Here is a 23,733-nt window from a genome sequence, read left to right as displayed (position 1 = left end):
TATGATATTCAGGATTTGCTTTATTGCGAAACGTTTGAATAGTTCTGATCAGATTAACGGAATTAATATGGAGAATTAATACAGATTACTATGATAGCTCGTCGCTCGTCGCTCGATGAACAAATTGGAAACTGCTGCCGATGTACAAATTGGTTTATTACTGCGACTGTTTGTGAATTGTCGATTGGCTTCATACTGTTGTATTGCTTTGGTATTTTGCATTTATCTGCAATAAGATTATAAGCTGTTGTAACCCAGTTCAAAAGCATTTGTTTATTTTTTCGTTACAGATTAGATCGGTACTTATAACGTTTACTCTATGTTCCCTGGCCAGGTCACCTATTAGTACAGGATAGCTGGTCCTGAAGTAAAGTCCATCCTTCTGGTCAAATAAACTCAGACTGTACGAGAAACGGTTGTGCCTTTGTTTTCCTTTTTTTTTCACATTTGCTCACAAAAGCCACCAAACAATAAAACTCTACCGTTATTATCAAAACAATAGATAAAGCATTCGACATTAAACATGATTGTAATTCAGTGAAGGCGTCACGGTGGTAACGATATTCAAACATCGCTCGATAATGTTGCTCAAATATCGAGCGCTCGCGTGTTTACTCGCCCGGAATGTTGGCCGCAAACACGATTGTCACGGCCAACACTTGTACCAACATAATCACCAACATTGTTCTATTAGCCTAACTGCGGCTATTTGTTCAACAAACTCATAGTTTTTTAGTTAAGCTTTTAAGTGACAAGTTACATTGGCATATTGGCTTAAGTGTGGATAAAATGAACTTGATTGTGTGAGAATTTCTGTGTTTGAACTGTCTAGGAGTTCGCTAAGGGACAATGAAAAGGTTTTTCATTGTCCCTCATCAAACAGTTCTGTTCATCAAGTTACTGCTGATATTTTAAGACCGAAAGTATTCTGTAAAGTGGATGGGATCTTCAGGTTACAATATAAAAATATTTATGAATAGAGATTATTTCTTCCGCAAAAATATAAAGTTATTCACCCGACACCGAAATCACTTACAACATCTATCACAAATATAGTACGCCTCTAGGAAAAGAAACAGAATCTCTCCCATTTTTTTCTAGTCAGCTGTGCTTCTTGATAGTTGGTCCAAGTGAACCAAAGTAATAGGTGAAAATAATTCAACGTCCAGATTTTTTGAGTTAATTATTTCATAACAATGATAGTTATTTAAACTAGTCCGTACTGTAGAGTCACCTGCATCACTCGCGTCACTCGCGTCACGCGCTACACAAAGCCTTATTATCCCCATATTATTATAATATTGTTGCAATACTGTAACAATAACTCTCGCGCATTATTTATACAGCACGCTAATGAGCGTGTAGGCACCTTATACAAACACCAACTTACATACACACACCAATCAATCGAATATCAACCTTATACCTATAGTAATACAGTCTCGTTGCCCGTATGTTATGTTTGTGAAGACAGACAAAGGGCTGACACGGGGTGCATCTTGAACTGTCAGTGAAGTTTTCAATGAAAATAAATGTGTAATTATTATTAGTGGAATATTGTCGAGTGGTTCGTGGAACGGGCGTGTGTGGTCAGTAGAAATGTCGAGTGCTTTGTTATTAGGTGCCTGTGTTATGTAAAGGAGAGAGCAAGGTGTAACGTTATTTATGATAGTTATTGTTTCTATCGATTGTGATTGAATGACGGCTAACGTCAATATACTGAAGGACCCGCGAAGGACCACTTCTTTGATTGCATGATATCCGCTTATTTCGGTATTTTTATAGAATAATTCTTGTAATATAAAAGTATGATAGCATTGTCCCTTTAATATTCTTCGAACTTTCTCCAAGGTAAATAAAAGTTGCCCTTACGCATACTAATGATATATTGGAATTGAAAACGTCGCAGGGAGTTATGGTAAGATTTAAACAATAAACATAAAGCAAAGAGAAATCCTTACCGCAGAATCAAATTAATTATGTTTAAACAAGCTTGATTTATTGTCTTAATTTTACTCCAACTAATTGGCAAAAGAGACAATTCACACACTAGCTGATACCAACCTAACTTATCCTCAATTTTTGCAAAAAAATGTTCTAAGAAACTGTACTATCTTGAAGACGGTAACTGCACATCTCAAAAGCTTTAAACCTATTTGTGCGATACACTGGCGGACCTCGCCGGGGGTGAGGCGGGGGGCAGGGGGTGTACGAGGGGGTGCAGGGGGAGGGGGGGACTAGGGATAGAAATAAAAGTCGGTTATGAAGTATGAAATCGCTACCGGGTATTGATTTTGTTGCGACCGGCCCGCCTGTGGCCGGATCTAAGAGAAATTGGCTCCTTATAGAATTTAGTTGTTACTATATTTTATTACTTATCTTATTTTCAAGAAATTGGATAGGGTGTTAGGATTATTAAAAGCATGGTTTGATTGTTTGTACTACTATCTGCTGGACTATAAAATTGTATTACAAATGATAGTATTTTGGATTACTTACTTAAAGCAGTTGATTTGAGAGATCTCTGATTGAAGGACTCCGGTTTTTTTTAGTTAAGAATTGCTCTTAAATAAACTTGAGTTGGGCAATATCTCCTATAAGTAGCTAAGAGTAGAAGAACTTTGATGATTTGTTAAAAAGTTGTACATACATAGTACCCAAGCTCAATTTTTCAAAACACTATTTATTGCATTGCATTTCAGTAACCAATTATATTGAGTTGTGTTGTAATCAACAAAACAATAAAATTAAAAACTCTGTTAGTACTTCTTTAGTAAGATACCAGACAAAACATGATATCAAGAACTTTACCAAACTTACAAGACTCAAATCACAGATTACATTGAAACGTCAGCAATTATGAGCACAATTAAGTACACCTCAGCGACGTATAACCGCACATTAAGTTATTAACTAATCACGACGTGTCCAACACACCCTCAATCGAATAACACCCTGTTAAGTGAGTCGACGGAGCGCCGCGTGACGTCATTGTACACTAAATTGCCACCAAATTGGGAACAGACTCGCAATCGCAACTCTATTTAGCCGACGCCTGCACGCGATTGGTCGCCCCGCCCCTCACCGGCTCTACCATTCAACTCTACCAAAGAAATTATGCACCACGTCGTGTAAATAAGGCTTTGTGGCTCTTGTTTAAGTTTGAGTTAATGATAGTAGAGTTGGAGAGGTGGCTCTACCTTTCAATATCATGTTTGGTGCTTCCTGTGCTTTAAATTGAAGCTTTAATGACTGTGATGTCGATGCGTGGACTCTACCACTTGTCTACTTTGTCTCTACCTTCTGATTATGGTGATTAACGCATTTCTATGTTTGTTGGCTGGGTTTATGTATCCTATGGTAATGATTGACAGATATGGTACATCAAAATAATCAGAGACGATGATTTCAATATTTACAAAGGGTCATACACCTTTTAATAAAAAAATTTCTTCGTACGCCAAAAGTTCTTTAGAACTGTTCTTGAAGGTATGCAAAGTCTCCAACCCGTGCTTGTCCTACGTGATGAACACAAGGCCTGACCTCCCTCATTTGGGGGGGGGGGAGACCCCTACCCAGTATGAGAACACTATTGGTTATTTATTGTTATTTTCTAATCAAAGACTATTTAAAAATTTACCACTGTATGTGTGTGTGTTAATGATACTCAATACTGATTTGAACTATACATACTACTTAGATCCAAACATTATATCAGATAAGTTAAACTTAGTGTTATAATAGAATCAATTAATGTAGTAACACAAGTAAGTTATTGAGTTACGGCAACAGACGCTGGAATCAATTGAAGTAGTTGAACACAAAGGCGTGTAATGGACACAAATGTTACTCCCTTGTGCTCCCCGAGGACTTGCGTATAGTTACGAGCGTGAATATGGGTAGGTACTTTGACTTCTTCTTGTTACTCGATTGTGGGTGTGTTGGACATGTCGTGATTAGTTAATAACTTAATAGGATTAGGATAAGGTGTTTGATCACGTTAGCGAAGCATTGAAAATCAGGTAAAATGTATTCATTTTGTTTGTCATGTAAAACATTTTGAAGAAGTTTGGGGGAGAGCTTTGCCCCACAATGTGATAGTGTAGATTAAAAAACAAAAAATATATTTTATTAATTACTGACTGAAACTATTTAAAAATCGCGCGTATGCCAATGTTCAAGTCGAGCACCCCTCGTTGCCGTATTTTAATTGTTAAAAACATGTGGTTACTTCCAGCTGCAAGAAACTTTTATATAAAAGTAGGCAAATAGTGTAATAAACGTTAGTTTGTTTCACTATTTGCCTATTTATTAATGAAAAGTTATTTTCATTAATAAAAATACCTTTTAAATGGTACACAAATATTTTATTTTATTGGTAAAAAAGTAAACATAAAGTTTACCATTAGGTAAGCATTGTGTTTTTTATGAATAAAGAATGTATAGTTTTGGTAAACAAACATTATTTAATTTTTTTAGCATCACATATGCCTCACATATTTTGGCTCATAACTATACATTGCGGGTCTTACGACGATTGTAGCACGCATTATCACGCTAAACACTTATAGGGATTAGCAGGGCTCCCCGGGTGCAAGGGTGCACGGGGCGAGGGCACGGTTAGTGATAATTACACGATTATTGTAAGTGTTTGATCATCGGCTCGCGGTGACGACTGTTTTTGGGGGCTAATACAATTTAGAGATTGTTTTTTGGTATAATAAGGTCTGTAGTATTTGTCAATTTGAAATTATCTGATTTGAATCTGTGATTTAAGTTACGTATGATGCGTTTTTTTATATAATATTGTGCTCCCTATAAGCCGGTACACTAGGTTATGGGTATGAACAGGTAAAATATCAGTATAAATGAAACTCTTCCGTTATTGAGTGAGATGACTGATGGACAACGCACAGCCGAAACTATTGAGCGTAGAAAGTTGAAATTTGGTATGAAGGTTTCTACGGAAGTGTAGAGAAGCACTAAGAGTTGATATTTGGAAGTTCACCCCCGAATGAGTAAAAAGGGGGAATACTTTTATGAAAAATCGGCAATAAGAAATGAAATGAAAAAATTGGGGAAACTTAAATCTATGATATAATAAGAATCTTGCACAATGTTGTTCAGAAGAGGATAATTCGCAGCTGAATATGACCCAGTAGTGGACGTATTTATTAAATTGTCGTATTATTTAAGGTTATCGTTAAATGCCTATTTGATAAATGACAATTAGTTTATCTTGTAGAGCAACACAGTCGTGATGGTATGCAATTAACGTGAACAAACAACCAAACTCCATTTTGCAGAACACTTGAAACGAAATTACCAATTCGTACGAAACTGTAATTTTAAAATTAGTTTCCAAACGTTCAAGTGGCACTCAAAACACGAACGTACGCAATCACACGGGCACAGACAAATTGTTTCACTAGCAACATTACAAATACTACCCTTAAATGTGTCCAGGACACCTTGACCCCTGAGGGAGCATGGCTGTACCCCACGAGGCTCCTGTAGAGTACTGTAGTGTACTGTGCGCGCGGGGTGGCTGAGGTCAGGCTACGCTGGCACCTGCCACATACGAGTTATAAATTGTCGGGTGCGAGCAATTCCCCGCCAGAGCGTTACGCATCATTAACGAAGGCGAATGTGCTGCCAAATTAACAATTATACGGAACCTTTGTGCGCGTATGTTAATTAGTAAATTCGGAGATCCGTCGGCGCGCCAACCCTCTGGCCCGCCCGAATTAATTAAATAGTGCTGAGTATTTTGTTTTGTACCTGCTGAGTGAGATTTTCGGTAATTTTCGAGCTCTTCATTCCGTGTACATTCGTGTACATCTGTTGGTATGAAATAACATTATAACTACAATTTATAAGGACAATATACATAAACTATACGACGTTCCATCACCCTTGTCTTTCTCTCACAGTAACCCGCTACTTAAATTCAACGATCAACACGTTTTGATTTTTTGACCACATGCATTTCAAACACACGTCTTACAATTTCGATCTAAAAGTACATTTATAATCAATCTCTATTGATTGAAAAAGTTAACACTTTTCGCTAATTTATATGCAGCCATTTATATAATAACTTACTATCAAATCGAAATAGTAAGTTATATTGGCCGTGGTCGCAAGCTGACTAACCCCCGGTTTCTGAGTACATTTAGCGGTAGTTTATCTATTCAATATCGTTAAAACTCATAAAAAAAAGTTTATGTTGAATCTATGAATATCTTTTAATCAGCCACCTTACCTTAAACCAAAAATTGTCTCTTAAACCCTTCTCCCTCTCTGGCCTGAAGGCTGTATAATTACTATAAGACAATGTAAAGATTACTCGCATTAGTCGTGAATCGTTCACGGACAGCTCGCTGCAGATTGGATCATTGGATCACGAGGCTTTGTCACGGGATTACACGAACAACGGGGTGAATTGTGCTTGAGGCAATTGTACTGCTAAGATGATATAATTGTTTGTTAGTAGCAATTAGAAGCATAGAATAAAATGAATGTTTAGGTGAATGGTATGGCCTTTTTATCAATAACTATTACTCAAAGTTTCCAAACTTTGTGTAATCAACGAAATACTTAAACCTGTGCATAGGTTATTTGCATTCAGAAGTAATTTCTTAAATAAATCTGGTTATTAGTATAAGAGAAGCCGGTTTTACAGACAATCATATGCTTGGGAAAATTACCATTTTGCTAGCAATTTCAATATTTCACTATGAAAATTACTCCTTTTTTGATCACCTAAAAATTGATAGAATCTCTTGCGATATACTTATTCTACAAAATCCACTAACACTAAGTCACTCAAGTCAACTCAAAGCCCCCAAACTTGTGTTCAATTGAGTCAAACAGTCCATAAGCTATGTTAATCCACCGCATCGCCCTCGGGCTGGGCCACTAGTAGTCGCTTGTAGCCGGGTGTAGCCGGGTATAGCCGCCAGTAGCCGCTAGTAGCCACGTGTAGCCGGACACAGCGGTAATCGTACGAGTTACTTGTGTCCAAAGTAATCGATATTGCAGGCCAGTGAACGATGAGTGTACGGTTTACTGTGCGCGGATTAGTATCCTACGTGTCGTTTGTTATTTTGTGTAGCGATAGAAATTGTCTTTCATTAATAATTTTAAACTATTGCGACTTGTAAATCATATTATGCATGGTCGTATAAGCTCCTTTATATCGGGTGTAAGTTAAGACGTTTATTTATGTTAAGTATCACGAAATTCTGGCTGTGAGAATATATTAAAATTCATGTTAAAATAGCCAATTTACCTATATCTTAAATTGGCGATTTCTTAAAAAAAGAGGCAAAATCTTACATACATTTTGATTAGATAAAATATTTATTTAAATGCTATTTCTTAATATTAAACTGGCAGAACACCATCTGGTGACCAGTCTTTCGAAACGTGAACGTGTGTTAGTTTGAACACCTCTAGATAATCAGTTACGATATTCAGAGCTTTTTCAATACGTCTCTTGTGCCTCTATCTACCGAATAGCTTATCCAATACTTATCCAAGCAGTGAAAAGTGAAACTAGCCATTAGAGTCATATCTTCATACTAGAGAATTTATTTCTCCGGTAACCGGACTGCCAGTTTCTGATGGATACTGTGTGATCTAAGTGCACGTCTGTCCGCGGCTACCCTCAATCAATATAACATGTCGCCGGCGGCTCACGGCTCACGGCGAGAGACCACTCATTACCGCCTCTGTCAGCTGTATTAGCTATTTGTGATGGACGAATTAACAAGGACACGAGGCTAGTCTGTGATAGAGAAATAGACGCAATTAGGGTTTGACAGAAGACTAATTTAAAAGGTTTGGTAAGATGTTCCCATGTTTATTCCAATAAGTAACGTGAATAAATTTAACCCATTAATGTCCCACTACTGGGCTAAGGTCTCCTCCCGTAATGAAGAAATTGTTAGGTCTCGAGTCCACCACGCTGACCAACTGCGGGTTTGGGATTTTGCATAACTACAAGAACTATTCTAAAGAACTCTCAGGTTGCACCAGGATGTTTTCCTTCACAGTTAGAGCAAGTGATAATTATTTCTAATACACACATAACTTCGAAAAGTCATTGGTTCGAACCTTTAACCACTTGCGTGGAAGGTACCAGCATATACCACTCGTCCATGAAAAGTAACATGGCAATAATAAATTATCTCTCATAGAAAAACTTTTGGTCCAAGAATTTAGTTCTGGTTTCTACGTAGCAAAGCTGCTGTACTACGTAAATCTTTTCAATACAAGAAAATCACACGAAAAAATTATAATATTTTGGAATTACCTGACGCACAGAATAGCCACATTTTGAGATCTCTACAACATATCGACAATTAATTGAACATTTGAGAAATTTTTGGCTAGATTGATGTTGCCTCTTTTTTACTTCTTTCAATAAAAATGCCATTTAAATAAAAATCAATCGATATATTTTTGATTGCCTTTTCGTGATGTAGGTAGATAAAACTATGTAATCCATTCAAGATGTTACATAAAGCTACATAATCTTTTATTTATAGTCCTTTTCCTTACTTCAAAAGCATCATCAGTGATAATCTAGGTAAAAGTACACGCAATATTACACTACTATATATTAATTCTATTACATTTTCCTGTGTCCATGCTATTACTCGACTATTATATACAATAAGATCCAATAACACGGTATAATCACAGTATTCACAGTCCATCTCCGATTATTGGATTGTACTTACATATATGTGATATTGGTATTAGAGGATATTATATTGAACACTAGTTAATATCTGCGACTGTATACCTGTAGTGGATATATAATTTTCTCGCATCAAAGAAACCGTATGGAAATCAGGAGATTAGGGAGCTTTTTACTGGTATAAGATATTTAAATTGAGTTGTGCCTTGTGTAAACCAAAGTGAAATGATTACCATCTTCGAATCTAAACGGGAATTTTCTAAATAGTTCTCGTAAATATCTACCTTGCACGTTTGTAAAATAAATTGTCAAATTATGGTCAAACGTTTTACGAAGTAGCACACAAAGGAACAACTTTCTACCTTTTCTTATTGCTTCTACGTCTTCGCAAAACGCCTCATTACGAGATTATTAATAAATTAAACATATGACAGCTTCTATCCTTTTAAGACAATAACTCAAATACAAATAACCGAATGCACATAAATCAGTCCTCAAGTACATAAGACGCACATCGAAGACAAAAGCAGATGTACAGTAGACAGAGTAGATACCCAGTAGGTAGTAATATAAGCCGGGCCGCGTATTAATTTGTGCCGAGTGCGCTCCTATCGGGTTTAATTAACAAATTTAATTAGAAATTAACCGTTTTGCCGAGCCACGCCGCCCGCACCGTGCGGTCGGTAGGGCTGCCACACAATACTAATTAACATACACTAATATTTGCAAATGTAAGTAATGATCACCGGAAAGGGGATGGAAAATTCCAATGGAACGTTGGGTAGAGAAAAGCGATGATGTTTCTTTCATGTGGTAAATATTTAGGAGCAGTAAATTGAATTATGAACAGGTTATATACACAAAAGTGAAATTGCTCAAGGCTTGTCCGTTTTAGTTAAACTTAGATCATTGAAAACTTAACTAGTTTTCTGTTACATAAACAAACCCAATATAAGCTGATAGTTTTCTAATAAGATAGAACATATTTCCATTAAAAATCAATACAAGGGAAGCCTATTTGATCTGTAGTAACAACTTTCAAAGCTACTTTTCCAACTTAAATACAAGATACACTAGACATGGTTGCAGGCTGAGTAGATTACCTACGTCTATTATTTAATGTTCAGTTCATTATTATATACGTTACTAGACGACCCGCCCCGTCTTTGCGCGGTTTAAACAGTCATTTAAAAAAAAATTACAACATTAACACATAAACGTTCCTCTTGAATCATCCTATCTATTAGAAAACCGCATCAAAATCCGTTGTGTAATTTTAAAGATTTAAGCATACATACACACAGAAGGTCAGAAGCGGGAAGCGACTTTGCTTCATACTATGAAGTGATATGATAAACATTTTATTTTGATACATTGTTCTATACAAAAAACATCCGTGACAACAACGCCGTTGAAGTTTGCAGTATAAAATATGTCACCGAACACAGCGGCAGCCCTACACCATCACTGTGTACAAACACGGAGCGCCGTTGAATTTGAAAATTTAATCTAGTTGCGTTTTGTTCGGCGTAATTGGTTTGTTTCCACGCTTAGTTATTCCGTCGTCCGCTAGATGGCACCGCGCCGACACACCGCTCCTACCTCCATCAATGTACTAGGCCTTATGATTAGATGTTTTAGTTAAGTGAGAATAAGTTTGAAGATATCGTTAGGTGAATGCGATACTGTGTACTTGTCTACAAACCTTTCAAATATTAGTATTGAATTTGAGGTAATTAGGAATTGATCGTAATTTTAAAGCAGTGATAAACATAAAGTAATTACACGTATCTTACGAATGTCGACATTGAGAAAATTAAGCTCTACTCGAAAGTTTTCTAAACACAGCAATAACTACTAAACGATTTATACTTTATTAACCCATGACTACTGGGCAAAGGTCTGCTCCTAAACGAAAGAGGGGTTGGGTCTTGAGTCCACCACCATGTCAACTACACTTGACAAATGGCTCCTAGTCTTCAAAAGACAGGTAGTGGTTACCAGCTTTTACCCTTTTTAACCTATATCTAAGAAACCCTATCTTTTGTCCCTCAGGTGTGGTTCCAAAACCGTCGCGCGAAATGGCGTAAAACAGAGAAATGCTGGGGCCGGTCCACCATCATGGCGGAGTACGGGTTGTACGGGGCCATGGTGCGCCACTCGCTGCCTCTGCCGGAGACCATCCTCAACAGCGCCAAGGAGAACGACTCGGTCGCGCCCTGGCTACTCGGTGAGTTTGGTGAGACTGATTTTGTCAATTACACCCTTATATACTGATTGTAAGTGAACTGAAAATAAAAACTGTTGATTGAAAACTTGGGATCATCTTCTAAGTTTTACGGTAATCCTTTAGTATGGTTTCTTAATGATTTATGAATGTTAAAAGTCTAAAATATTTGCGCAAAATGTAAAAGCTACTTATTGAGTTCATAATTTTCAAGTGTAAGATTTTCAGTTCATTTACAATCATACCTCACGATAGTTTTACTTAAATAGCTTGAGCAATTTATTTGTTTTTCCCTTTTTAAATAAGACATGCAAAATCTATTTAATTTCGATCCGTTTTTAAATAATAATTTCATATACACAGAGTTTTTAATGGGTGCTTACTTCGATGAACTTAAAAACGACTGCATTGACTTTCACTCAAAGTCTTATGTAATTGAACGATTCTTCCTTTTGAGAATAACATTGTTAAGTCAAGAGGTAATCCTATAATATGGGCAATTATAAATAACGTTAAAATTCTGGTACAATTTAAAGTTAGTTACTTAAATACTGATGCCAAGTGTCGGCCGGGAAAGGTAAGTCCGTAGTTTAATATTAGATTCTCTTTTATATGTGTCTGTCCCCTCTGTGTTGTCTATATATCAATGTTAGAACTTCTTTAATTTAAGACATATGAACATAAGTTGTTGAAGGCGATACGCGCTAACTGTAGGCGTATACATGCGACATAAGTAGGTAGACTTGACGATCAACTTTATGCAAATAGTTCTGCTCTATGATAGACGATAGATCTATAGGCTGTAAACGTAGGGCTTGAAAGTGACATTGCCTAACCAAGCAATGGTAAACTTTTGGGCTAGTTAGGGTCCTATGACCATAAGACTGGTCTTTCGGGCTACTATCTGACCGTGATGATTTTGTTCAAGAGTCTCGTGCCCTGGCCGACGGGGGGCGCCCGTAGCGGCGCGCCTCTCCCCCCACCTCGCCCCTCCCCCGACCACCGCGCCCTGGTGAGTCACACAAACATACACACAACACATACTGTGTCGCGCGGCTGCACCCGCACTATCACCATAATTAGCCCTACTCTTGAACGAAATCAACGCGACTCAGATAATTAGGCGCATCTCATTACTAAGTTTAGGGTAATTAGGATGTTAATTAGTAGAAGATGTAATAACTTAATATTAGCAGTATTACAACCAGAATCAGTTTTAAGAAAGATATTAAATTATGATTAAACTACTCATTTGTTTTGCACTCACTTCCTTGTAGGGAATAATGCATGGCTCTATAGATTCTTATTGTTTGATATATTTTTTTCACGGCTTATAATATTTATATGCTGCCTTGCACTGTACTTATAAATGTATTTACATTGTATTTTATCAAGAAAAGATGTGAAAAGGGAACTTTGGTACTTTAAATCGAAATCCTTATCAGCAAATACGTTTATACCTTCAATGTTCTACTACTACAACCTTCAACAGTTAAAGCAGCTTCATGATATTTGGAAAAACATCACTATTATTCCAAGGAATGTTATACGAAAACAACATACACACTCCATACTTTCGTTTTATTCACGATCTACTTGAAATCTCCTTCATATTTCAGCGAACATAACAACATTCGTAAAAGCATATCTTGAAACTAATCTTAACTGTCAAAGAGCAAACTAAAAGGTAGTAGCCATTGTAGCCAAGCGGACTGCGAGACAAAGCGACACGTAATTTTTAATCCCAAACAACAAGAGATGTTCATTTTTCACTGCGGAAAAGCTTCTACTCTCGACAAAAATACTTTTCACACCCAACAAAGGATTTGAAACCTTATTCCTAAAGACATAAGAGTGTTGTAGACCGTGTTCCTATGTTTGTATTGTCGTATGAAAACAAGAATCTGTTGACAGCTTATGAGAAGGCTTTATTTGTTTCAGTAAAGGACGTTTATTTGTATGGAGCTGTTTGTTTCTTCACTACTAATTCTGTTTGTATGATTTATTGTATGACTGTGAGTGCCAGTTGGGAAGGAGTTGTATGGGTTTATGTTAGATTGTTTGTACATTTTTGTAAAACAAATTATTTTTCTTAAGACAAGAGTAAAGTTAGTTTCGAGTGGATTTCTGTTTTATCACATTGTGGTATAAATATGATATGAAGAGTGTTGTAATTAAGTAATTAAAAGTACTTTGTACGTGCTTAACTCAGATCAAATTATTTAATTTGTTAAAAAGTATTCAGTTAAAAAGACCTACAACCGTAGACACTTCGTAGCACCGTAGCAAAAGGCTACGAGACAAACAAAAGATCTTAATTTAAAACGCCCACATCCACCTCAACCAGTCTCAAACGAGATTACAAATAAAGCGCACATAATTTGAATTATAAAGACACAAAAACTGAAACCAGATATGAATTAATAAAGGCTAAGTTCTCCCCTAAAGCCTGCGCGAGGGGGAGAGCGGGCGGGGGGAGGTGGCGCGGCGGTGGGGGGCGCAGGGGGGCAGGCGGGACCTCGGCAGGGGGCGAGCAAGATGGCGGGCGCATTGTCTAAGCGTTGATTAACGTAGATTTAAGGGTTGGCACCGGCTTACATATTAATTATGTACTTAGCGGGTGTTTTTGTACCTGTGCTTGTACACCAGTATATATTGTAATGACGCGGCCACTGGTTTGTTATTGTGCTCTCGAGGACCGCCACCTACCCGCCGTGCTTGAGTGTGGCGACTTGCTCTTTGTTATATCACTGAACCGGTGTGCGCTTTCTTGTGAATTAAAAATAAAAACGTTTTTAAGAATTTTGAGTAATTTTGGAGATTTTGAATAATGATTCGGGTTGCGTCAACTTTTAGTAAAAAAAAAATTAAATAACTTAGAAAAATGACAATGAAGACCCTATTAATTAATTACTTATTATACCTTATTACTAGCTCATCAAATTCAATTCATATTAGAGGGATAAATGAACCAGTTGGACAATTTTTATTTTTATTTTTTAGATATAAAATGACTTAGAACGATCGAGCTTGCGCCCACATTCACACTTAGGATATTGAATTAAATTTCTTCTAAGTCTTTTTCACATATTAAGCACTAAAGGGGGACTAAGAGAGACTTAACTCAAATCCATTTTTAGCTACAATTTAAATATTCAACATCAAAGTAAATTAAAATTGCGAACATCATCTGTCTCAACAACCTAGTACCAGTTATTTTATAAGTACTTAAAACAAAAGCATAAGAATATAATTATTTAAAAATCAAAGAACATCAAAAGAAATCTATTACCAATTACATACTCAGACTAAATTGCGTAAAACGTGCAAAATACCGAAGAATTCTCGAATGTTCTTTAGCAAATGTGTTCTAATGTATTACGAGTGCGTGTCTGAATTATCTGCCTATTACCCACTTGCTTTGAACCCGGGCTTCCACGCAGGGACTGATGACACCACATAACCATTATCTTAAGTGAAAAGCGCACAAAAGGACACGTCGCACTGTGATGGCAGATCTACTTCATATCAGTGGACGAGTGCCGCTTTGATGAACGTCTGCTTGTAGAAATTATTGAGTAATGTCATCTGATAATAGTATATCAATTATGTGCTTTAGTGTAAGGGACGGAGGTAAAATTCGTGCAATTTATGATAGGTACTTTCTGAGATAAAATTCTTGTTTGTGTGATGCATGAAAGGTCTACAGAAAGCTTAAGATTTGCAAGTTCAATCACCAAAATAATTTTAAATATCAAACCGTTTAATTAACTAGCATGTTTTAATTAATTAACGATGTCGGACAGCGTGTAATTGTCCGTAGCAGCGGTAATAAATAAACTCACGCCATAATATCAAATATAGTTTTACAATAGTTTGAGTTCAGGTTCCTAATATTGTAACTATAGGTAGACTAAGGTTTATCTAAAGCATTCTATACTAACATGAAACAGTGGGTTACTAATTGTGTAATTTATATTAATTAAAACTTAGAAAAGGGCTCGTACTCTTTTAAATCTATACTAATATTATAAAGCTGAAGAGTTTGTTTGTTTGTTTGTTTGTTTGTTTGTTTGAACGCGCTAATCTCAGGAACTACTGGTCCGATTTGAAAAATTCTTTCACTATTAGATAGCCCATTTATCGAGGAAGGTTATAGGCTATATATCATCACGCTACGGCCATTAACAGCGGAGTAGTAACGAAAAATGTTACAAAAACGGGGAAAATTATGACCCATTCTCTCTTATGTGACGCAAGCGAAGTTGCGCGGGTCAGCTAGTATCAAATATTCATGTCACAATAGAAAATATATCCGACATATCTATCTTCGAAGTCTTAAGATTTGATTCATTTATTTATTGGAGAGAAAAACTAGGGTTTATTTTTAATACAGCTATGTAAATACTTGTCAAGTAAAAGCCTAAGCCATGATAAAGGAAGGAGCCTCGCTATATCATCTAGATTCGATCGTATCCGTTGTGAAATGAGCGATAATGAAGTTGATCGACTGAATCCATCAGGATATTAGCGATTCACGACGATACCGCGTTTAAATAGACATCATCCGATACAGCGGAACAAGATCAACTAGCATATAAGTACAAATCAATAACCTCTACATAGGTACTAGATAGCTAAACGGGCGAATGGTTAAACGATTATTTTAGAGTTCTGGCACATGTTATCATCTAATTTTTGTGCTAATTTGAGCTGGATAAGCTCACTATGAAGTAAAAGTGACAAAACTTGGCACCGTACTATAAAATAACATTACCGACTTTTGTTGAGATACTATATTTAGTATGTTTGTCTTTTCCATCTCAGGACTATGAAGTCCCGGGTTTTTGGAAGGCGTGCGTAGGGCCGAAGACAATATTATTACAAGCCTGTGTCGTCCCAGTGCTGGTCAAAGGCCTTCATAGTTTCAAACCTGGGGTGAAGGTGTCAGATAAAAGATTAAGAGACGACTCTTCATCTTTTACCACACGAAAGTAATGTTTATCGCAACGCGTTGATCTCTGGAATTACCAGTCTAATTTCAGAAGATATGATTGTATAAGATTGATGTTAGATAGATAGTAGAAAACATCATTCTACAGGAATAAACTAATCACATTCAATGAACGCAAAACTTACGAGCATACCTAGTATCAAATAAATGACTAAGTATCTGAAACTTGTGTTACATAGCGATACAGTTGTAAATCAAGTAGATGTGAGTGCGGGAGTGCGGGAGTGCGGCGTGGACTCGCGTTGTACTGCTAATGGAGAAAGTTCGCTAATGCGCGCAACTCGTACAACTCACACAAATCACACGCCGGCGCACGCCTAATGTTCCGCCCGCTTGATACTTGCCACGTGATTGATTGTAGCTCTGTTTTACCGTGATGATAGCTGATCATCTGTAAGGTAGCTGGATGAGCCAGAAGACTAGATTGAAGACCTTGCTGCATTTGAACCATCCCAAAAAATAATGAATTTCGGAATTGAATAAATCGTCCTTAACTTTGTCATTAGACTAGCAAATCATCATCACCTACGCCTAAGCCTACCCTTCTTCCAACTACCTACACATGTTGAAGTCGCCTTCCAGTCTCACCGGATGCAGCTGAATACCAGTATTTTACAAAGCGACTGACTATCGGACCTCCTCAACCTAGTTACATGAGTCATAACACGATACCCTTCGGTAAGAGTGGTTGTCAGACTTTCAAGCTTCTCATTACTGGTAACGACTGTAAAAGGACAGGACTCAAAATTAAACGTGACTTCCGAAACTCTAGTAAGAAAGTAAGCTAATCGTTATTTGCGAATTTACGTCGGTTAGAATACTTGACTAACAATCTCCGAGTAGATCTTGCAACGTTTAAAGCTTGCAGTTTCAGTGTAATGAACAACATTTTGGGAACAGCATTTATCACTTAGAAACGGAACCATACTTAATAACTAATATTATTTGATTCTCTAATATGAGCTACATATTAAATTTGCTAGCCGAAACTTTGCTAAACTGATTATACCGGGCGTTTTTGGCAAGCATCTTTGATGTTCGATCGACCGCGTCTGAGTCACACATTGATACCACCAGTCACAGTGGTCGTAATTAGGAATACAGACTCTCCAAAAGATTTTGTTATACCCGAATTACTTATATGTATGTGTAAAGAGTCAGAACTTCTTCGTGTATATGGTAACAAAGTGTTGCGACCACAATGAAAAACACTTGCAGCTGCGCTGAACCGAAACATGACTGACCAGTGACCGATGACTGTAGCTTATGTATTAATTTTCATAAATGAAAATCTTTTGCATGCAAAGTCCCCAATGCGCACTTGGCCAGCGTGGTAGACTCAAGGCCTAACCCCTTCTCCGTTTGGGAGGGGACCCTTGCCCAGCAGTGAGGAAATCTATGATATAGTCCATAATTTTAGTGGAAAACGTTGGCACGTGTTATTTGTCTAGTTGTTAATGAATCATTCTGTGTATTTGGTACATGCAAGCCGCAAATCTTTCATAAAAAGCTCTCTACAAAGTTATTGAACTCATAGCTGTTCCATATCTCGAACACGCGTGACCAACCCACTGAACCAGCTCCATTCTATCTCGAAGCTTCCATAAATCTTGCGTCATCAGCTCAGCAGCCACGTAGTCGGAGTATTTTAAACAACAGAGTCCCGGCCGGAGAGGGGCTCGGGCTGGCGCCGCGACGTAAATAACGGCTCGATTAGATATGCGCCGCGGGACGTGCACACTCGTAAAAATACAACCCACACTGATATTAAACCAGGGATGAACGTATGTAGTTTTAACGCCTTTTTATAACACTAGCTTCTGTCGGCGACTCCGTCCGGAGAGATTTTCCGGGGTATAGGTATGTAAACAAAAGTATCCTATATGTTAATCCAGATTATAAACTAGCTATGTGCCAAACATCAAAATCCTTTAATCAGTTCTTCGGTGAAAGAATAATTAACATCCATTCTAACAAAGCTATGCATTGAGAATAGTATTGAAGATGAATACTTCTCATAAAGCTGATTTTGGCTCCTGATAAGGGCTTACGAAATACCTTATTACGCTATAAACGATTCGGTCCATACATTATGCCCAGAACGAAGAACTGCCGTCAATCTGAACATAGGATAGAGGTTATTAAAGCAACAACCGCGGGGTTGTATAATGTTACTGAAACTGCAACAATGCGTCACGTGCTAGCTCTCGGTAGCTACGGGTATATGATAAAGATATAGAATGCTTATTACAAAACAAAGCTGACTCTATTTCACTTATAATAATAATTATCACTTGCAACTACAATATCTGATTTATGAAACCAGTGACACAAAGATTTCCTCCTCTTTCTGTAAAGAATAGCTTAATAGCCCGCCATGGTTTCCGAATAACTTCGCGTATTATTCACGCTTCGCACTAAATTATAATCCGGAGCTAAATCATAAAGATTGCCTTAGAACGCAAATAAAAGTGTGGACGTGTCCTCACGTAGAGAACATTCGTCGTGAGTACAGCGAGTAGTCGCAGTCGCAGAGTCGCATAGTCGCGTGGAGTCGCATGTATTAGCGATGAGGAATAACTGAGAGGTCGCCTGTCACTGGAGACTACCACTGTACGTCTCCGTACAGTCGAGAGCATGAATATGAGTACACTGAGAGTCCTGCGGCTTCTAAAGAATGAAAATTATTGACAGGTACTTCTTTATCATTTTGGAAAGCGTCCCGTGTCTAGCAGTAAGGCAGTAATGAGTATTGTCTTTTCATAAACAAAATTTTTACCTGTGAAATGTATTTCCTCCGTGGCAAGTACTTTACGTTACCCAGCAAAATGTTATTGAGTATTTTAAGTTTTAAGAACTTTCTAAAACCAGTTTTATTCTAGAATTTTTCCCGCTGCTGGACAATAAGTATCGCCTCGCCTTCTATCTAATTGCCTTAAAACTATAAATCAGCACAATCGGGGTATTTAACTCACATATGTGAGTATATCACAAAATAAGTACCTAAGAACTTAGGTACATCAAAGGGAATAACATTAATTGTGTGTTTTGTAAAGCAAGATGTGTTTGAAACTATGAAAGTGATACGTATTAGTGGTGGTGAGTGTACGTCAGTGTACGAGTGTTGAGTGGTGCATATCATTCATTTACATTTTATGTGCGCTCCTTGTGGATGGTCGGTAGTGCAGGGTTGCTGCCACACTACATGACTTATAATTGAACGACTAGAATGTATGCGTGACGTGTCTTATGGTTATAAGAAGGAAAATTATGGCCTGAAAATAATATTTCTGAATTATCTTATCATTCAGTTTTATGTTAACTTATTTATATACCTCGACTCGCAATTAATAAAATTAGATATTCAACTGAAATGTCCGATAAATAATATTTTTGTTTCGATAAACGTAAAGGCGATCCTGTAATTACCTATGAGTAGTTATACGATATTTTCTGAATACGTTACGATACGTTGGATATGAAACACGCATTCATGACGGTATAGGTGAAGTGATCAACTTGGATATGACGATTATAAAATTAAAGATAGCAGTGCATGTAAAAATTCTTTTTTTTTTCTTCAAACTTATCAACCATCGATTAACGAAAGAACACCTATACTGTTAGTCTATCCCACGTCTAATCGACAATATTTGTTGTAATGAATAAGTTAACGATATATCTCTTTTTTTGTATTCACTTGTTAATTTTTATAGGGTTTTCCAGCAGAGTGTTATACAACATTTGTTTTGTTACACAGGCATGCACCGCAAGTCCATAGAGGCGGCGCGGCACCTGAAGGAGTCGGGCTCGGAGCGCGAGGGGTCCGAGGCGGAGCCCGAGCGAGCCTCCTCCGCCTCGCCGCACCACCACGACAACCATGACAACCAGGTACGTTGCAATTATACTTATATGGCTACAAAATATCGTTATAGAGACTTAGAGACAGACGGAGACATCGTCTAATGCCCGGTTTCCAAAGCACAATGAGCGTTATCTGTTCAAACTGTCATTTTTATACGAGCTTAAACGTTATTGAATAGATAAACTACCGCTAAATGTACTGCTAGAGACAGACACACATTCGAGATAAACCTATAACGACCCATTTTCTTCATTAAAAAGACACTAGCTATTCCTACGATCTGATATTATAATTTCTGCGATCTCTCTACATGATGTATTTGCCTCATGAACATTCATACGTCTCCGCATCTCTGCTCGCGTGATTCGAGAGAGCAAGTGTGCATCTCACTTTTGAAGAATATCAATGATCTGCTTGCTTCTTTCTCTATAGCGACCTGCATTAATCATAGTACCTATAAATGTATTGTATATTGTGGCCGGCAGTACTGGAGTCACGTGGACGTCACGTTGACGTCACATTGTCGAATAAAATGTTCAGCTCCGATTGTAAGGTCGATTGTTTAACGCTTTAACACTTAAGTAGATACGAGTATAAGATAAAATAGAAAACAACTGCTGAAGATAGTAATTGCCAGATCTAAAAAATGGAAATAACTTTCGATAGAAAGAGTTTTGAGCTGATTATTGGAAGCCGGTTTATGAAACAGTTAACATAAGAATATAACAGAGCAGAAATTAACTGCCTTTGGAAAGATACCCATCGAAAAAACCAATACAATTTTGTTTTATTGCATCAAACCTAACCATCTTTCCTCCCCCAGGCGCAGAGTTCCCCGGCCAGTTCAACAACAGCGTCATCATCAGCCAAGGGCCGCGCGTCCCCCGAGCCAGGCCCCATGTACGAGGACGCGGAGGCCTTCCGCAACAACAGCATCGCGTGTCTGCGGGCCAAGGCGCAGGAGCACCAGGCCAGGATACTCAATAATAACTTGTTACTGCAGGTGAGGACTTTACAAATAAAATAAACTTACTGACCCGCTTGCGTCACATAAGAGAGAATGGGTCATAATTTTCCCCGTTTTTGTATCATTTTTTACTGGTGCTCTGCTCCTATTGGTTGTAGCGTGATGATATATAGCCTAAAGCCTTCCTCCATAAATGGACTATCTAACTCTGAAATAATTTTTCAAATCGGACCCGTAGTTCCTGAGATTAGCGCGTTCAAACAAACAAACAAATTCTTCAGCTTTATAATATTAGTATAGATAATATTTTTAGAAGAAGGATGACCAGGGCGTTATAGGGAGAGGGCTTGAAGCAGAACGTGGCATATGACACAGCGCGACGACGATGATTTTGTTGTGTCAACGTCATTGAAAGTTCTGTAGATTACAATAAAATCGTACAACATGAACATCAATAGATGTTTAAGAAGGAATTAACATTTCAAGTTTTCCAATTTTTAACAGTCGTCAAACTAACTGATATTGTTACTAAGATGGCGGTGAACTGTGACATTTTCAACGCCGGACCATAAACTAAAGACATACCATCCCCAGCAGTCCGAGATCAAGGAAGAAGCATAATGCTCTCTAGAGGTATAAAAAGCTAATGACTGTATGGTGTTTCAGGTGCGTGGCGTGCCCCGCGCCGGCAGCACGGAGGAAGACGGTCCGACGGACATCGACGTGGGCACGGAGGCGCCTCCCCCCGCGCACCTCTACTGACGCGCCCCCCCGCGCCGCCTGTAATTATGTACCATATAGCTGTCCACCCGAGTGCAATACCATAGTTAAGTATTTATCTCAGTAGCCTCTTAGTGTATAAAGTTCCAGCACTTAGTTGTAATGGTGGTGCGAGACGGTAAACTCTTTGCTAAAAAATTGCTTGTTTCTTAAAGAACGGCAAACTTTTCCAAAAGAAATAGAGCATCCTTTAGAGATGGTGAAATAAGATTTCAGAGAGTTAGAAATCTTACGGTTTCAGTAGTTGTTAGATTATTAACGGTAAAAATAGTCTCTTCTTTCGAGCTACATTTAATAGGGCTCTTTGGGAAAATCCGCACTTTATTTTGATTATAATCAAACCAAAATTCAATGATGCAAACGTTTAAAGTTTTATTTTCTTCAGGGTTACCGAATTTTCTTTTTACTTGTTTAAATTTTTATCTAACTGCAAAGTCGGCAATAACTCATTTCTAGTGCTTAACTGATTAGGAATCTTAACGTATTTTACTTTTCTCTAAATTGTAATGCATGTGACATTGCCGCCTCGCACCACCAAAAATAAATATTGTATAATGACTCCTTAACATTACTTAGACATTAATATTGTGCCCCGTAGTTGTGTAAGTTTGTTTGGAGGCAAAAAGACTATGTAAATCATACCTAGATATAAATACAATGCAGTCTATGTGATCGCTAACTGTTATTCAAAAACTTTCGGCTATCATGTCTCCCAATGTACTTAATTTAAGCAAAGGATATATCTCTGAGGGCCGTATTTTATATTTAATTTTTATCAAATCCTTGTACATATTATAAATCTCTTTATGTTAGAAAATTATCTTAAAAATGTGTATTTCTACGGCGCCTCTTATTGGTTACAACGAAACATTCTGAAGTGAACTATCAATTGATCGAAACTACATCGAATACATTCCAGTAAAGACTATATTTTAATATCAACTCGGCCTAATGTTTTAATTTTTATAATTTTTTCTTTGGAGCAACAGTTCTGTAATTTAATAAATATTACGACAATGTGACTAAATTTTGATGTGAATTTAAAACAAATTGTAAAATATACAGCTACATATTAGACATTTATATTATCAATACGATTCATTGATATTTAGTAATGAAACTGTTATCGATGTCATTCTATCGACATAACTCAAATTCAGTTTAACTTGTCGACACATCTAGTTATCGATAGAAATGTCTATCGCCTTCACTAAGTAATTTCATGACGAAAAATAGTGTCTGTTTTACCACACCGACGTAAAGCGAAAAGACACAATGTGAAATACAAAAGTAAGCATAATTCATTGTGTAGATTTCAGCGCATTATGCCTATGTAATGTAAAATGACACTAACTCGATATAACCTTCGATCGATAGCTATCGATACTTGCTGACATAGCTATCTATCGATTTCTGTATCTATCTATCGTCAAAATATTGGTATGTTCGAAGCCATTCGTCACATTGACGCGATTGTAAAGTTTCCAGGCTTGAGCAATGTTTGTATCTAAGTTATAAATATAATTAGACACATAATGTACCCGTACTTAAACCATAGAGTTGTAATATATTTATTGAAATTAACAAAGTAATGTGACACTTCATCGTAATTCACGTTATTCCGATGAATATACAACATGTATAAATTATTTTGATGTCGTTTTATTTCACCTACCCACCTTTTACACAGCTACAATTCTGCTCACTTTACACCTGGACGGCAGAGGCTAGCAGCGGAGCAGCAGTTTTAATCTTCATAATTAAAAGACAAAAATCGCTTGAAAACCTCGAAGGGACGCTGAATTACTTAAATCTTACACTATCTTAAAATTAAATAGTAAAATATGTATGTCAATCGCGCTTTCTAGACTAATCGCTCAACCTATTCACATGGAATTTAGCATGATGAAGATAATGCAACGCAGACAGGTTAAGACGTATACTACGTTGACTACTTTCTACACAAAAATCGATGTACCCTCATGCACGAGTCTATTAAGAATCATTTTAATATTCTGGGAAAGTGGGGTGTTCCAACATTTTTGTATGATAAAATTAACGCTTAAAACTGAAACCGCAATAAGATGGTCCGATGGTATCAAAAATCCGTGGACGGTAGCATGTAACACTCTGTCCCCACAATCTACACAACACATGTATTGTAATTTCT

At 37.3% G+C, this 23,733-nt stretch overlaps 1 protein-coding gene across 4 annotated transcripts in view; it reads left to right on the top strand.

Annotated features, from left to right (window-relative positions):
• LOC142977209 (visual system homeobox 2-like) overlaps nucleotides 1–23,182 on the top strand; it is a 91,939-nt gene extending 68,757 nt beyond the window's left edge. For 3 of the 4 annotated variants that reach the window (XM_076120967.1, XM_076120965.1, XM_076120964.1), the window contains 4 exons: nucleotides 10,766–10,949; nucleotides 19,712–19,842; nucleotides 20,640–20,819; nucleotides 21,450–23,182. In XM_076120967.1, the coding sequence (XP_075977082.1) occupies nucleotides 10,766–10,949; nucleotides 19,712–19,842; nucleotides 20,640–20,819; nucleotides 21,450–21,545 (591 nt within the window). In that variant the 3' untranslated portion in view covers nucleotides 21,546–23,182. The remainder of the gene's footprint in view (nucleotides 1–10,765; nucleotides 10,950–19,711; nucleotides 19,843–20,639; nucleotides 20,820–21,449) is intronic. The other variant, XM_076120966.1, reaches the window with a different exon arrangement.
• The last annotated feature ends 551 nt before the right edge of the window (nucleotides 23,183–23,733 follow it).

Source organism: Anticarsia gemmatalis, chromosome 12 (genome assembly GCF_050436995.1).
Source record: "Anticarsia gemmatalis isolate Benzon Research Colony breed Stoneville strain chromosome 12, ilAntGemm2 primary, whole genome shotgun sequence".
NCBI classification, from domain to species: Eukaryota; Metazoa; Arthropoda; class Insecta; order Lepidoptera; family Erebidae; genus Anticarsia; species Anticarsia gemmatalis.
Note: the sequence above shows the minus strand (reverse complement) of the source record. Positions and strands in the feature narration are given on the sequence as shown.